This window comes from Galeopterus variegatus, unplaced genomic scaffold (assembly GCF_000696425.1).
Source record: "Galeopterus variegatus unplaced genomic scaffold, G_variegatus-3.0.2 Scaffold136, whole genome shotgun sequence".
Lineage (NCBI taxonomy): Eukaryota > Metazoa > Chordata > Mammalia > Dermoptera > Cynocephalidae > Galeopterus > Galeopterus variegatus.
Window position 1 is genome coordinate 851666 of NW_007726247.1, and position 16957 is coordinate 868622.

The window sequence follows — 16957 nt, forward strand, 5'->3', positions numbered from 1 at the left end:
GCTGCCTTTTCTGTGACATGTTCCCAACTTACAAAACCAAATTAAGCCCCTTTTCTTTGATCACTGTTCCCTGTGATGATTTCTCTTACTTTATAGCTTAGCTTGTTGTGTGACTTTTTGGACTTATTTTGTTTACCTTTCTCCTTCTCTAGAATGAGAATTGTTTTTCTTTTTTAAAGGCGAGAAACATGTCCTTATATTCCTAAGAATTAACCCAATTCTTTGCACATAAGATTCTCATTTCTATCTCATAAGATAGAAAATGTTGAACTAGATGCCTGGTCAAGCATAAATGATTCAGATCTCATAAAGAAGAATATTCTGTCTGCAGAAACAGTTTAACATTAAACTAGAGACAAAGGTGGCTATGGAATCCCATAGCTTTTTTTTTTTTTTTTTTTTTTTTTAAAAATGACGGGTAAGGGGATCTTAACCCTTGACTTGGTGTTGTCAGCACCACGCTCAGCCAGTGAGTGAACCGGCCATCCCTATATGGGATCCGAACCCGTGGCCTTGGTGTTATCAGCACCGCACTCTACCAAGTGAGCCACGGGCCGGCCCAGGAATCCCATAGCTTTAAGGTCATTTTACATAGGTTATATTTGTGTCTCTACAAAACACAGTATGTAGAAATAAGTTCTACTCTGTCCTCTGCCTTCAAATTATTCACTTTCTCTGTATTTTAGGGTGTTTTGTTGTTGTTGTTGTTTTTCCTCTCCCTAGTTAACATTATCTTAAAATGGTGGTCTCCAGCATGAGAAATGAAACTTTTCCTCAGATTGCTGGTTTTCAATACCCACAAACAGGTCACAGGTCTCTCTAGTCAGAGTTAATTTCTACCTCTTCTTCAGCACATTGTTTATCCCTATATGATGGTACTTAGGATAATCTTGTTGACTTTGACAATTTTTGCTCCCTTCCTTCTCTGCACATTTCTTCAACAGAGTGCTTTCTAAAATACTTGACACTAAAGATTTAGCAAAATACTCAAAATAAACGAGGCAATGAATTCCATAGCCCAAAAGGGGGAAATTGTTTATCTCACTTATGATAATGAAGCTCTACAACAGTATAACTGTTATTCTTCTTTCTATAAATTTATCAAGATTAAGACCTCTAAGAGAGCCTTCTGCAGTAAATAATATCGTGGGTAGAAAAAAACAGATGTCATGAACCCTCAGTAAGATTAGATTCCTTGGGCCAATACAAGAGGAAAAATAAACTCAGCCTTTAAGCCTTTATCAACAAATAACATCCAAATGTATCAAAACCATATCTTGAAATAAGAAAATCTCTTTTTTTGGAATAGATTCTGTTATGGTTTGAATGTGTCCCCCAAAATTCATGTGTTGGAAACTTGATCCCCAATGTAGCAGTGTTGGGAGGTGTTTGGGTCTTGGGAGCACCACCCTCATGAATGGATTAATGCCATTATTGCAGGAGTGGGTTCCTTATAAAAGGATGAGTTTGGCCTCTTCTTGCTCTCTCCCACCCATGTGATGCCTCCCACCAGGCTATGATGCAGCCAGAAGGCTCTCACCACATGCCAGTGCCATGGTCTTAGACTTCCCAGCCTCTAGAACTGTTAGGAAATAAACTTCTGTTCTTTATAAATTACCCAGTCTCAGGTATTCTGTTGTAGTAGCACAAAACTGACTAAGACAGACTCCCTCTCTATTATAAGATTATTTGTTAATTTGAATTAATAATAATAATAAAAGTTTCTAGGTGAGGAACATGAATATAAAATTTTGTTATTTCTGGACATTCTCCCCTTATTCTTAGTAAGAGAATTCCAATCTAATTCTGAGTGTCAGTGCACATAAGAAAAAGATTCAATTTTCTGCACTCCCTTATATGCCATGAAATTAAGTTATGGCAAATGACTTATAAGTAAAAGAATTGTATGGGATTTCTGGAAAATCCATTTGTTTCTTCCTGCTGCTTGGAACATGGATGTGGTCCCTAGAGCTTCAGGAGCCATCCTAGGTCATGAAGTGACCTTGAGGCTGGAAGCCACTTTCCAGGATAGTGAAGACAAAGAAGAAAAGAGCCTGAGTCCAATGTGACTGTGGAGCTGCCATTCCAGCCCTGGGTTTTTCATCTCTAAGACTTTTTTTATGTGAAAGAGAAATGAAAACTCTTAATTTGCTTAAACTGAAAGTATTCTGGGTTTCCTAGCATAGGCAATCAAATGTACTCCTACCTAATAGAGAATGCAAATATTAGGGCTTCTTATTTGGGGCTAGCTTTATTATCTTTAGATCCCAAAGATGAATGGAATATTTAATTTTAACAGAATTAAAATTTTCAATGGAATACTTAATTTTTAAAAATTAAGCATATCAGCACAAAGAATACATTTTTGGAATTTTTTTATATTGGAATTCATTTATAATTAGAATAGATTTCAATTAACTCTCAAGTATGTTTAAAATTTGAAATTCCCTTTTTTTTAAGACAAGTATGGCTCCTAGTAGGACTCATCTGTGCCTGAGAAATATTTGCAAGGCTAAGAATTTCAACAGCAAAACTATAAAGTAAAAGACTTTAAGCGAAAAACAACTTACAAGTTCATTGGTATCTACATCAAGCCCGTTCTGATGCATTTGTGAATTTCTAAGGCTTTTACTAGTAGAATTTCTAAATATGCGAGATTTCCAGCCATTTGGGGCTATACCAGTGATAGCCTTTTCATCATTTAGTTCTACTTGAGATTCTTCTGACTGGATCTGGTTTCCTGATGTCTGAAAGAAAAAAAAAAAAAGGTTAAACTGTGTGTGTGTGTCCAGATGGATGTAACCTCCCAGTTTAGAACTATAAAACAATTTTGAATATTACATGTGTCAAGATTTGCAGATTTTATAACATCTTCTCCATCAAGGTTAGATGGAAAACTGTAAAGAAGCATATCAACACACAGAAGTAAAAAAGGTTCATAATGACAGAAAGGTTAAATTCAATTGTCCATCATCGGATGAGTGGATACGGAAAATGTGGTATATCTACACAATGGAATACTACTCAGCTATAAAAATTACACAATGGAATATTACTCAGCTATAAAAATAAATGAAATACTGCCATTTGCAACAACATGGATGGACCTTGAGAGAATAATATTAAGTGAAACGAGTCAGGCAGAGAAAAAGAAATACCACATGTTCTCACTTATTGGTGGGAGCTAAAGTACACAAATAAATTCACTCACACACACACACACACACACACAAAAACAGGGGGGGGAGAAGATATAACAACTACAATTTCTTTGAAGGTGTTACAACAAGCAAACGGAAAGGACATTCTTGGGTGGGAGGGGGGAGAGGGAGGAGGGAGGGAGGTTTCGGTGATGGGACATAATAATCAACCACATTGTATATTGACAAAATAAAAAAAATAATAATAAATTAAAAAAAAAAACCTTAATAGGTACAGTTTCCTGACAAACTTTAAGTTTATAGCTTTAAACTGAAGTTCCAAAATTTTAATAAAAAAACAAATGGATTTGTGAAATTGTTCACAAAGGTCAAAACAACAAATGTTAATTAATAAATTAATTTAAAATGTTAAAAAAATAAATAAAAATAAAAATATGAGAATTAGAGTACAAGAGTACTTTCTGAAAATTTCTAAAAGACAAATTTTCCATAATCCAGAAGGTGTACAGTCATTTCCTCAATATTCAAGAATCCAGAGAACAAGTCATGACCACCATGAAAGGGAAAAAGAATAAATAGAAACATTACTGAGGGCTCATTTTCAAAGTTACAAAGAAAGCTGAATCAAAGGGCCGGGTCACTACCCACAGGAGACAACACTGCTTTTGCCAGCAGGCTGAGTGCGGTCACCTTCCTCCTTTCTTGCAGTCCTTCTCTGACTCACAATCCACCCCAGTGATCAATTCTCTCCTTAGTGGGGGGAGGGGAAGTGTGCAAGTGTACATATGCTTGGAACTGTAAGAATCATATTCATGGAATAAAATATTTTTAGGATATTCTACAAAGTTGCTCAAGTGACTAGGCACAATAAAATGTCCTGTTTAATAAGGCCAAAATCAGTAATTATCAACACAACCTGTTTTAGGAACTAAACTAGAGTGAATTTTTTTTTTTTAAAAAGACAACCAAACTTTTCAATTCCTGGAGCCAGGAATCTTGCTGTTGGTCTTATTAGGATAATCTGGGAAGCATTTTAAATCTCAAGAGACCCCCACACCCACCCACCCACTGGAGATCCTGCCATCCTCTCACTCCTACCACTCTGATCACCCCTAATCTCATGGTGGAAAGGACTTGTTAGTTTGAACATATTCCCCATGCAAATAATAACCTTTGTCCTAAGAAATACATTCATGATGTTTTTTGGCACTTTCCTTTATCTCCCTGCCCATCCCCCCAATCTCTTTTACAGATTCTTTCACAGATTCTGAATTAAAGTCTCAGATGCACACTTTTAGGCATCTTCCTGAAGTTTATTTCTCAATATGGTATTAGCAGTATCATATTTTAATGATTTAAAGAATACTATATTGAAGAACAAACAGCAGGAAAAATTCCTGGGAAACAGATACCTGCATGTGAAGTTTGAAGTACACGCCCCCTCTCCTCATCAGTTCGCTGTGGCTTCCTTGCTCTGTGATGACTCCATCCTCAAACCCAGCGATGACATCTGCATTTCGGATTGTAGACAGTCGGTGAGCTATCACAATGGTGGTCCGGCCTTCTCTGGCCTAAAGGGGAGAAGGACAAAAAGGTGGTGCATCAGGGTTACAGTAGGACACACTGTCAACCAACATGCACAATTAAGCACTGGGAGGGATGCTGTTTACGGTTGATGAGGGAGTAGTTTACACCCCCCAATCTCCTTGTGTTGAGGGCAAAGGCATCATTCTTGTATGAAAGGTCCAAGTCAGACTTGAGTTCTGAACCAGACTACTTATCACTATTATCGTCATTAATATAGCTACATAAATCAAATAAAGCTAAAGTAATCAAATATTTCCTGGATGCCCTATCATGTGGACCAAACCAGGCAACTTCCATACCAGTAAATCTTTGTGAATGCTTCTTTGGGGCTTATATCTAAAAATCAATGCTACATTCTAACCTCTCTCTCTTTTTAATGGTTTTACTCTTTTGTAGTTACTTAAACACAATTGATTTATCTGGATTTATTTTAGTGTAAGGACTGAACTAGAAATACTACATTATTTTTTTTTCAGGTGGTTACACACTAACTTTACCCTAAGAAGTCTATGCTAATACATGAATGTCTATTTATATATTTTAAGTTAAAATTAATGGTTTAATTTATGCACATATTATTTTTATGATTTCCTGCTTTAAGTCATTTCTGACTAACCAACCAAATACCAGTCTCATAGGTATTATATTCTGGTTCTTTAATACTAGGACTTAATGTACATGAAAGAAATATAATTCAGTGCAAGAATTTGTGAGAAATAATTATTATTGTTTCATTAATTATTATTAAATTAAATTACATAAAATAAGCCAAGATACTAATCTGATAAACCAGGAAGCATTGATTAATTACAGTTTATAGCATACAAGGCAGTTGAGTTAAATTAGGATTCAGATACAAGTTTTCCAGAGAAAATAATGTTCTTAACAGCTTATCTCTAAAATTAGAGGTAGTTTGGATAGAATCTGTTAAGGAACTTGCACATTTATCACTAAACTTTCTTAAGTCAAACATATTTATGGTATTTATGTCTTTGGAACTTATTTATATGGTGTCATCTAACTCTGGTATTTATATTGTCTTGTTGTTACAGATAATATCAGCTTTAAGCCCCAAAAGTATGACAAGACAAGCTTCTTCCTGTGAAGCTTCAGTTTGGTAAAGATGCTGGGAAGAGACTTAGAAATATCTGAGGCGGACACATGAGCTCACCATCCTTGAAATGTGTTGCTTATTTATATGCTTAGACAAACACACAAGTCAAACCTTATTTCCAGAGAAGCATCCATTCACCTTGGTGAACAGATGAAGAGGATGTTACTGCCCACAAAATAGGGTTAAGTATTTGAACTATTTTTCAGCTGGACCAGCATCTACGTAAACAGATTTTTCTTGATATATTTTAAAACAACTACTTTTGATCAAAGCAATAGCCCATGTGCAAGGAAAAAAACAAAGGTAAATGGCTCTTCACACAGGCCTAGATCGGAGCTCCCTCCACCATGGGCAAGGCAAGCCAGGACCCTTCACCTCTCTATGCAGAGTGTCACCTGATAGAAGGGAGAAATCAATCAAGCCCTGTGAGATGGCTTCATTTGACCATTTATATTTCTCAGTCTAGACTCACAAACCATTGGCAAAAATTAGCAATCAAGTTTCACTTTGCTGGTCTTTCAGGTATTTAGGGTCTACTGACCTTATCCAGAGCTGCCTGTACCTCAGCTTCACTTTCTGTGTCCAAGGCTGATGTGGCCTCGTCCAGCAGGAGGATCTTGGGGTTGCGGACCAAGGCTCGTGCGATGGTGATTCTCTGTTTCTGTCCGCCACTCAGCTGGGCCCCCCTCTCGCCAACCAGGGTGTCAAATTTCTACAACAAAAAAGATGGAAGAGCTCTTGAAGTATTTTAAATAAAAAAGGCTAGAAAGTCTGCATAAATACATGAAAACAACATGGAGCTTTATTTTGACTATTGTAATGTATCATAAATTATAAGAAAATAAGTGAATACTGAATTATAAAAACTACTAAGATATATTCTGCATGAAGTTTTATATTATTCATGTACCAGGCTATACTTCTTAAGCCCCTAATGGAATGATTCAAGGGACTTACCTAGCAAAGTTGGATAACCTTCATCTCAAACATTACTAATTTAACCTTTGAAGAAAGAAATCAGTACCATGAAGTGAAATTCTAATTTTGAGGACAACTACATTATCAGAGCCTTTGCCTGTGGTAATTTCATGATAAACTCATAGGCGTTGGCTTCTTTAACAGCTCTCTTTATTTCATCCATGGTTACATTTTCACGGCCATAACGAATATTTTCAGCAATTGTGGTAGAAAACAGCACTGGCTCCTGACTCACCACTCCAATTATTTCCCTCAGATATCTTACGTTAAAGGTCCTAATATCCTGCCCATCAATGTTAATCTGAAAGAAAGAAATATCTTAGATTAAATATTAAATATTTAACACCATTTTGTATCTAAAGCATCATGATTCTAACTCGTTATGGAAAAGCCTTAACTGATATTTAACTTATTTTAGCAGTTAGAAATGAGAATTGGAACTAAATGGCCATAAGCAAGAATAAAAATAAAACGTTTATGCTCTTTTCTGATATTTATTTTCTTATATACAGTTTTTTCATGGATGGATTATTCTCCATAAGCTATTTTTTCTTTTTTTTTATTACTATATTTATCATTACACAATGTAATCTCCTTTTGAAAGTTCAATGCATTATTGTGATTGTTGTATCTTTCTTTTTTCTTTTTTTGTATATTTTTATTTTATTTTTTTTCAGCTCCCAGTTATGAGTGAGGACATGTGGTATTTCTCTTTCTGTGCCTGGCTTATTTCACTTAACATAATTTTCTCTAAGTTCATTCATGTTGCTGCAAATGGCAGAATTTCATTCCTTTTTATGGCAGATTAGTATTCCATTATGTATATATACTACGTTTTCCTTATCTAGTCATCCATCGATGGACATTTAGGTTGGTTCCAACTCTTAGCTCTTGTAAATAGAGCTGCGATAAACATGGCAGTGCAGGTATCCCTTCCACATGATGATTTCCATTCCTTTGGGTGAACACCCAGCAGTGGAACTGCTGAATCATATGGCAGTTCTATCTGTAGTTGTTTGAGCAACCTCCACACTGTTTTCCATTAACAGCTGCACTAATCAACTATATCAACTATATCACTGGGCATTTCTTCATTACTTAAGTGTTAAGAAAATTGTTAAATCATGAACTTAGTGAATATTTCTGAGTTACAGAATTTCTGAAGATTTTTTTTGCTGCTGACATATTTTCTAAAAAATATGTATTACCCCAATAATAATAATAAAAGATATTTTTAGATCACTTACTCATTCTCAATGGTTGGTATTTTACTAGATTCTTTTTTAAAAATAAAAATATTTACACTTGAATCAATCTAGAGTTTCTGTTAGTCAATGAAGATGGGCCTAATAGGTTCCTCCATAGTAATACCAGATTTTTCCAAGAATATTTATTAATTTTATTGAGTTAAATAAATAAATAATTTCATGTATCCTAGAAAACTTTGCATTCATTCTGGAGATTTCTGTTCTATCCCAATGCCTTTTTATGGTTTTTGGTTTTCTTTTTATCTTGTAATCTTCTATTTCCACAATTGTTGAAATATAATACATTTTAATATCAGGTAAACTTAATCTCCTAAAGTTGGAACAACTGAGGAAATTCTGAATACAGACTGGGACTAGTATTGCATTAATTTTAAATTTCCTGATTTTGATCATTGTTTTGTGGTTATGTAAGAGAACATCTTTCTTAGGAAATATATTCTGAAACGTGTGTGTATTATACCCACACACACATACATACACACAGAAAGAAAGGATAATAAGCAAGTGGGTCAAAATATAAACAATTAGTAAATCTGGGTGAAGGGTATGTGTGACTTCCCTGCTTGCAACTTTTCTATAAGTTTGAATTTATAACGAAATTTTTAAAAGGCAAAAAAAAATTAACCCTAGGCTATTACTGTCCCTTATGTTCCCAGAAGTTTGTAAAGAGACTTAAGTTTCTTAAGACTGTCCCACTTTCCCCTTTAGATATTCCAAAGTTTAAGAAAACTCAACTGCCTTTTATGGATTTAACTGCTGTCCTAAGATATCTGGTAACTCTGATCAACAGGTTGCTGACAATTTCTATATGGAATATATTGGACCAAATCCAATAACTCACTGAAAGTAATCATCTCAGTAGTTTGGATGACTGTTTTCCAGAAATTTAGTGGGTTATGAAAAGCTTGGTTGGAACAGAAGAGAGCATTATCTAGCTTCTGTGGCTTTTATGTCTTTTAGTGAATACATTTGTTAAAACAGCCCAAGGATATGAATGCATTATCCAGATGCATTGCAATTCTGTAGCCCTTTTCCCAAAACTGGATTCACATGCAAATTTGTTACTGAAAAAAAACAATTTCAAAGAGCCAATTTGTACCCAGCTTCCCACTTTGGAGAACATGGGTCTTCCCACTTACCGTACCCTCGTCAGGGTCATAGAGTCTCTGTATCAGCTGAACCGTTGTGCTTTTCCCACAGCCACTGCTCCCAACCAGAGCCACCATCTGTCCACTCTGCACCTTCAGGTTGAGGCCCTTCAAGATCTGTGAGGGAAAAGAGGAAAAGAACACACTTCACAACAAACTCCTTAAAAGGGAGTAATGCAATCCGATTTGATATTTGGGGAAAAAAATGTATCAAATAAGAAAAATAACCCTAAAAGGAAAAAGTACAGAAATTTCAAAATAACAGAGAATTTATTGTTTAAGATGATTAAATAATCAACCTGAGTTAGAAATTCCAATAAATATTACTTACAGTACCTTAACATTAGCTCGAGATGGATAAGAAAAATGAACATCACGGAACTCCAAATTCCCTTTGATGTTGTCTGGTTTGTTTCCTCTCTCTGAAAAACTGTCAATTTTAGGATTCTAAATAAAACAGAATTCAATGACTATTCCATCACAGGACAAACAATTGCATTTTAAAGGAATAGAGTTCAATAACTTTCAAAAATATGACCTGGAATGGCACAATCTCTATCATATGAGACAGAACCCAACGTGAAGATTATATGTGTATGTGTTGTTTAAGAAAATATTCCTTTTCAGGGCTGGCCCGGTGGCGCACTGGATAAGTGCGCCGCTTGGGAAGCGCGGCAGCGCTCCCACCTGAGGGTTCGGATCCCACATACAGACCGGTTCCCGCTCACTGGCTGAGCGAGGCGCGGGAGCAACACCGAGGGTTGCAATCCCGTTGCCGGTCCCCGGTCCCCGGTCCGGTACGGGGGCAACACTGAGGGTTGCGATCCATTGCCGGACACGGAAAAAGACAAAAAGACAAAAAAAAAAAAAAAAAAAAAAAATATTCCTTTTCAGAAAACAGGCTTTTATTGAAAAGTACATAAGGAATATTCATTTCATTTCATATAATATTTCACTTTAAGTTTTTGGTATATCCTCATAAATTTTCTAAGTGGTCAGATACACATATTTATAAACTTTAAAAGCAAAAACCTACTATAATTGATATATTCAGGTATTTTAGGATTTAGTGAAAACTAGCTTATTCCCAAACAATAAATGTAATGGATTAAGATGGGGAGACTGACTGACTGATTGATTATAGCAAAGTTCTTTAGGAACAATGTAAACTTTCAATATATCCAAAAGCTGAGCAATTTTCTTTTGACTTGGATCAATGGAACAGGAGGTGTTGCTTGGATTAAATTAACAAATTTCAGTTATCTACTTTGCATTTTACCCGTTTAAATGGAGTAACATACTTTAGTATGTCAAAACTATTTTCTTTTTCACTGTAGTTATTCAACTTATTTAATATAGTTGATTCAAAATCATATCAAGCATGCAGTGAACACTTTTGTGGAGGGCAACCCACAGCCAAATGTATTGTCAGTTTTTGTACTACTAATAATTTATCTCTCCCCATCCAATATAGAAATCATAATATTCTCTGTCTGGCTACAATATGAAATAGAAAAAGAGGGAAACTAGGAAGAGAAACATCCTTGTTCTGCACTATAATAAAAATACACTAGTGCAGATGTACTTTTCCAAAATGAGATCAATGTTATTAATTACCTAAAGATAAACTTTTAGAAATATTAATAAGAGGCATTTCATTTCCTTCATTACCAAGAGGAAGTCATTAATTTCATATCATTAAATTTCACTGTAGTCAGTATAATTTATTCATTATAGTCAATTTGCAAATATGTTACCTAAAGCCAGATTTAATTATCCAAGCCTCAGAGACTTTTTTTTTTGGCATTAAAAGAATACATGACTTACTTTATCAATAATATCAAAGATCACATATGCTGCTCCTCTTGCATTGGCAAAAGCATCAATACATGGGGCAGCCTGACCAACGCTGAAAGCTCCAATTAGGATTGAAAAAAAGACCTAAGCAAAGAATGTGAGGAAAAGTTATGTCATGTTCTGGCATTAATTATTATCTAAAGTATGATTTGTTTGAAACATACTACACAAAGGATGAGTTTAGATTTACCCTTTAAAAATGTTTTTTAGCAAAAGGGCAAAATTTACAAGGTTAATACAGCATTTCATTGCCCAAATGGGTTTCTCCAACCTCCAAAATAATTTTTTTGTCTAGTTTGCCAAACCATCTTTTGCTCTTCTCCTGAATGTAGACGGAGTCAAAGATTTTTCAAATCTATTTCATTGACTCTGAAGCTAATGCCACCAGAGAGAAAATCTTACATCCGTATTATTAGTTCTACATGATTTTCTCTAGCTATGTATGGAATTACACTGAATGTTCATTAGGAAACATGGTAGATTTTGGCCTTACTGAATTTTCCTAAAAAAGCACCATTGATAAGATTTTGAAAATAAAAAGTAATAGATCACACATTATAAAACACTAAATCACTCCCATGTGCACACATTAGTAATTCCTTTACAAGGTTGTTCTATACTATAGCATACAAAACTTAACATATTTCCCTTCATATTATTTTTCCACTAGGAAAATCAATTGATATGGAAAAGCTCAGAATATAGCTTCAGGAATCCAGATTAGTAGCATAACTTAACTGGAAAACATAATGAGAAGAAATTACTCCTTTCTCTCTGGGCATGGTACAACTTCTACATATAGTTGGGCTTTTCTCAAAAGACAGTCACACTTTACATATCCAGAACCCAAATACCAGCCAAGTATCTATCAACTCTCTGCAATACAGATAAGGTCCAGTAAGAAAGAAAAAACCTCCACCAAAATAGATGTGATAAAGTTAATGCAATAGAGCCCCTGCCCTTTTTGCTTGGGTCCTTCATTGTGGGTGTCACTCAGCCATTTGGGGTGGATGTCATTGTCCACATATTACCAATGAGGAAACTAAGGCCAGAGAGGAAAAACTCATCACAAATGGTGAATGACAAAGTCAGGATTCAACCTCCCTTCTTCCTAAAACTTCAACAGTATATGAGGAAGTGAGGAAAGAGGGCGAAATTCCAAAGTGACAGCCAGAGAGGAGACAGAAGTGAGGAAAAAAACAGACTCAGCAATTACGAAAGCTCATCCAGCCAAACAGCCCTCGACCACTCAATGAAGTCTGAAGATTCCACTGTATAAAGTATTTTGAAAATATTAATTTTCGTAATGACCCTAAGTTATCATCAAAGGGCCATATTATGTTCAGTATCCTCTGTTTAGGAAGACAAGGAAGTGCAGGTTTTAAAAGATTTCTATTTAAATTTTTAGGTTACATGCTAACCTTTTTTAGATTGCATGCTGTTCTAATTGTCACAAAATACTGCTAATTTATAAAAAAGGTTACAAGAAGCTATACATAATATGATCCCAGTTTTGAAAGAAAAAAGTGTGTATATACAGAAAATGATCTGAAAGATGTGTATCAAAAATTATCAAGTGTATGGGTTATTATAAGTAATTTTAATTTTTAAAATTCTGTATTCTAATCCTTTGTATAATGAGTATATTTATTTTTATAATCATTAAATGAAGCTATTTTCATTTTGATAAAGAAAAAACAAACTAACATAACTTCTCTTCTTGTCTTTCAGATAGCTGGCGTTTTATATAAATTTAACATTCTCTTGTACAATGACCTATCTATTATAATAATAATGTTTTCTTTCTTATACAATGAAACTCAACAGCAGTATGAGATGGCTTCAATTCTTATTTGTTCATTCATAAATTCATTACATTTTAATTTCCTTTTATATGTTGTATTTGCTTCCCAAATGGTCTATCCACATGCTATTTTCTTATCCCCACTCATAATTATGCCTTGTAAATTCTAGAAAGCCCACTCTGCCCACAGAACAAACCAAAGACTCACCAAAAGACAAAAGCCTATAATCATGGCTCATCCTTCAAAAAGGAGGGATATGAAAGAAAAGAGAAGGTAGATAGAGAAATAATATTTTCAGATTCTTCATAAATATTTTTTAAAACTACTTACTGTTATTGCATTTCCAATAGTATATTCTCTTGATATAACTAGAGTGGATCCATACCAGAAAGCCAGTGCATATGAGGCGTATATTAACAGGAAGGCAATGCCCATGGAAATGTTTGCTGAAATAGCTTTTTTAATTCCAATCTTTTTGGCGTTTTCTAAATGTTTCTGATACCTACCAGAAAATGAGGGGGAAATGTTATAGTAAGAATAACAATCCATAATCTGAGCCATACTCACCTCCTGTACAGTTGGAGGTTTAAGGAACAAAGCCATCAGGTAATAAGCCCTTGGTGAGACCCAGCTTCCTGGGTATTGAACCAATTCAGGATCAGCCAACATTAGAACAGATCCAAATCTTCTCTTTACTGGCCTGCACCCATCTCCCTTGGTCCCTACCAGGCTAAACAATGTCCCTGTGTCTGTTCCAGAATGGAAGTCTCACCACTGGGATGTGGAAGAGCTTTTCTGTCATCTTCATGGCCAGCATGACAAGTCAGGGATAAGGGAAAGAGAGAAACCAAGCCAACCAAGAATTGTTTGTAAATACTATTCGGGACTCTTAAACAGTTAGATTCTTAACTCTGGTCAATTTCGCTTCTCTAGAGAAATTGCCACATTGAGTGAGAGACAGAAATTTTATACATTCTTGTACATAAACTTGAGCTTCTCTTTTTTATTTTTATTTTTTTTTAACAGGCTGACCTCGACTGTCAAGGTAGGTACAAGGTTATAAAGCGGTCACTACTTATGGGATATAGGTTCTTGCTCAATTTTTCTAGATTTTATTATTTGTTTGTTTATTTATGGCAGCTGGCCAGTACAGTATTTTTCCAGATTTTAGTTTCATCCTCTATAAAATGGAGTTATAACGCCTACCTTACAAGATGATTGTGAGGCTGACATAATTATAGAAAGTAATTAGTTCAGTGGCTGGCACACAGTTGATAAACCTGATAATTTCTATTCCTATTACTACTATTGTGTTAGAATTTCTACCCTTCCTGCTTTTGCTCATTCTATGACTACCTTTTTTTTTTTTTTTTTGGCAGCTGGCTGGTACAGGGATTGAACCCTGGACCTTGATGTTATTAGCACCATGCTCTAACCAACTGAGCTAACCAGCCAGCCTCTATTACTACCATCTTTTTGAATAGTAATTCAAATTCATATTACTGTCTTCTAGAATTTGATATAAAGGTACAAATGTCTAGAATGATTCTGTTAAATTACAATATTTTTTATATCAAATTAAATTATATCTACTTTTTCATGCTACATCCAGAGAGTATGAAGAATTTAATTTTGGTTCCCTGAAATCAAGAAAAAAATTCAATGGCTATACAATGAGACTTTGGGGGGAAATGCCACACAAATTAGGATGTTTTCATAACAAAAACCCAACAACATCACTGTTTTTTAGTTCAGCCAAATAAGTCATGGGAATCCATTCATTTTTTTAAAAATGTATACTGCCACCAAAAATTTATCTTTTTAATTACTTAAAGCACCCAACTCTTCAGAGTACTCTCTTCCAGGTTGGGTGCTACACTCATTAAGCAGAGCTGTGTCTCTGGGGAGACAGCCAGTATGCCACATCCAACACTGTGATTACTTCTGTGTGGCTGGGCCTCCAGGCCTGTGCAGGAAGATTTATGTCTGCCCCATTATGACACAAGGCTCAGTGACCGTGGTTGACATGCTGTAATTACCTTCGCTTAGGCGGCTAATGGAGCGGCACTGATTACACTGACATCCTGAGGTCCAACTGAGAGTTAATGTGATCTGTGTGGACTATTGTGTACAAGAAGCAGCAGTGAGAGAGAAAAAAGGAAGAGGTTAGAGAAGCAGAAACATGTTGGTTTTGAAGAGGGATTAAGGAATAGAAAAGTGAAAAATGAAATGGAGGGAATTAAGCAAATTTTGCTTTTAATGCTAGAGAGTTTCGAATGAATTTTTATTTCCAAGAGTTGTGGGAATGACAAAAGATAATACTTTACGTGGAATCATACTTCAACTATATTGGGGGATATTGTTTTTCAAAGAAAACACTAAACCATTATTTATGTTTAAATAAAGCAGAATAGCCTTTTTCACAGGTGTATACTTATCCCCAAACTCATTGAGATGTACACTTAAAATATGTGTACAGCTTTTTATATGTCAATTATACCTTAGAAAGTTTTTTTTTTTTTTTTTAGAGCAATTTCCCAGGGTCTCAAGCACAGGGCCACAAAGAAGAGCTGGCCTCCACATGCAGATAAATTTGCCAGGCTTATACTGTATCATTAGGGCTGAAAGCCAGAGGCCTTGCCTCTTCATTGCAGAGGACCCACATCGCCCTACGGAGAATCCTGAGCGATGATCGGGAGATTCTTATCTCTTCAGTCTTTTTCTTCTATATTCTAGCACATGGTCTTTAAGGAAGTGAAAAAATAAAATAGAGTAACTATATTTCAATGTAACTGTTTTCTTTTGTAACACTACCATATTTTATTTTATGCATTTAAAAACATTATTCTAAGAAGGGAGTCCACAAGCTTCATAAGACTGCCAAAGGAGTCCATGGAACATAAAAGGTTAAGAACCCTGCGTTAGAGACTGACATTAAACTACAGCCATCAGCAAAAGGTGCTTATATTTTGCAGGGGAAGGGTTAATATTAGGAAAGGGAAAGTAATAAACACATACCATAAAAGAATAAGTAACAAAATGTAAAAGTGGTTCTTTGAACTAGTGGACAAAGAACCTTCCTGACCTTTGCAGCTCTTTGTTCTGGCCCCCGAAAGCTATCACGGTCCTGATCGCCCCCAGAGCCTCTTCTGCCACGGCACCTGCTTTTGCATATGCAGCTAGTTCTTTGTCACTAAATGCTGAGAGTATCTGGACAGAAGAGAAATAGTCATGACTTCTGTATGGGGAGAAAAGTTAAAAGATAGTCTGGTCAACTCTTTAACCTATTTTTTAATTCCCAAACTCTGTTATTTCCCAAATGTTGAAGTCATGTAGCAAATGACATTCAGAGTACTAGATCCAACGGCTCCTCCTACAAAGTCTAGATCTGATCCAACCTGGTGATACGCTCCCCAAGAGTAGTCAGGACAGGGAAATCCACACATCATTCTGTAAATAGCATTTTTGGGAACAGTGTCAAGTTCCAGTCTACTGTATTTTTTCTCTGTTAATTGTAAGGTAAAATAAAATAAAACTTTACCGCTTTGAACAGATTTGCCATCCTTTCCTTTACTGTGTCATGATTTTTAATTACTATGAAAATAATATCCTCAGACCTACCCATGGGCATTCTGCTGAATAATAAGATGGCTAAACAAGATGTTTCAGGAGAAAAGTAAAGGAAGAATCAAAACAAAAGAGATACACGTAGTTTCCTAAGTAAATCAGCAACCCCAGAATGAGCAAAAATTGCCAGTAAAATTTCTCAAGTGCTGGCTGAAGTAGAACGGGTTATGTGTATTTGTTTGCAAGGCAAAACTGGCAGAGTACCATTAACTATCACTGATAACAATTAAAAGTAAATAGAACAAATCCAAACTCTATTGAAAATTTGTATATTCATGCAATAATTTTGAGGAATGTTATATTTTAAAATTGTTTTTCCTTTGGCCGGCCCAGTGGCGCACTGGAGAGTGCGCCACTTGGGAGTGCGGCGGCGCTCCCGCCGAGGGTTCGGATCCCACATACAGACCGGTTC

The 16957-nt window shown here is 35.5% G+C and overlaps 1 protein-coding gene and 1 non-coding gene across 4 annotated transcripts in view; both read right to left on the reverse strand.

Moving 5' to 3' along the window:
* ABCB4 (ATP-binding cassette, sub-family B (MDR/TAP), member 4) overlaps nucleotides 1–16957 on the reverse strand; it is a 60656-nt gene that overhangs the window by 27364 nt on the left and 16335 nt on the right. For all 3 annotated transcript variants that reach the window (XM_008589410.1, XM_008589402.1, XM_008589395.1), the window contains exons 7-15: nucleotides 16004–16128; nucleotides 13249–13420; nucleotides 11084–11197; nucleotides 9593–9703; nucleotides 9248–9373; nucleotides 6938–7141; nucleotides 6404–6574; nucleotides 4574–4732; nucleotides 2571–2747 (exon numbers count right to left, since the gene is read on the reverse strand). In XM_008589410.1, the coding sequence (XP_008587632.1) occupies nucleotides 2571–2747; nucleotides 4574–4732; nucleotides 6404–6574; nucleotides 6938–7141; nucleotides 9248–9373; nucleotides 9593–9703; nucleotides 11084–11197; nucleotides 13249–13420; nucleotides 16004–16128 (1359 nt within the window). The remainder of the gene's footprint in view (nucleotides 1–2570; nucleotides 2748–4573; nucleotides 4733–6403; nucleotides 6575–6937; nucleotides 7142–9247; nucleotides 9374–9592; nucleotides 9704–11083; nucleotides 11198–13248; nucleotides 13421–16003; nucleotides 16129–16957) is intronic.
* On the reverse strand, nucleotides 14299–14372 carry TRNAI-AAU. The gene has a single exon. It is a non-coding gene; the product is annotated as a tRNA-Ile (tRNA).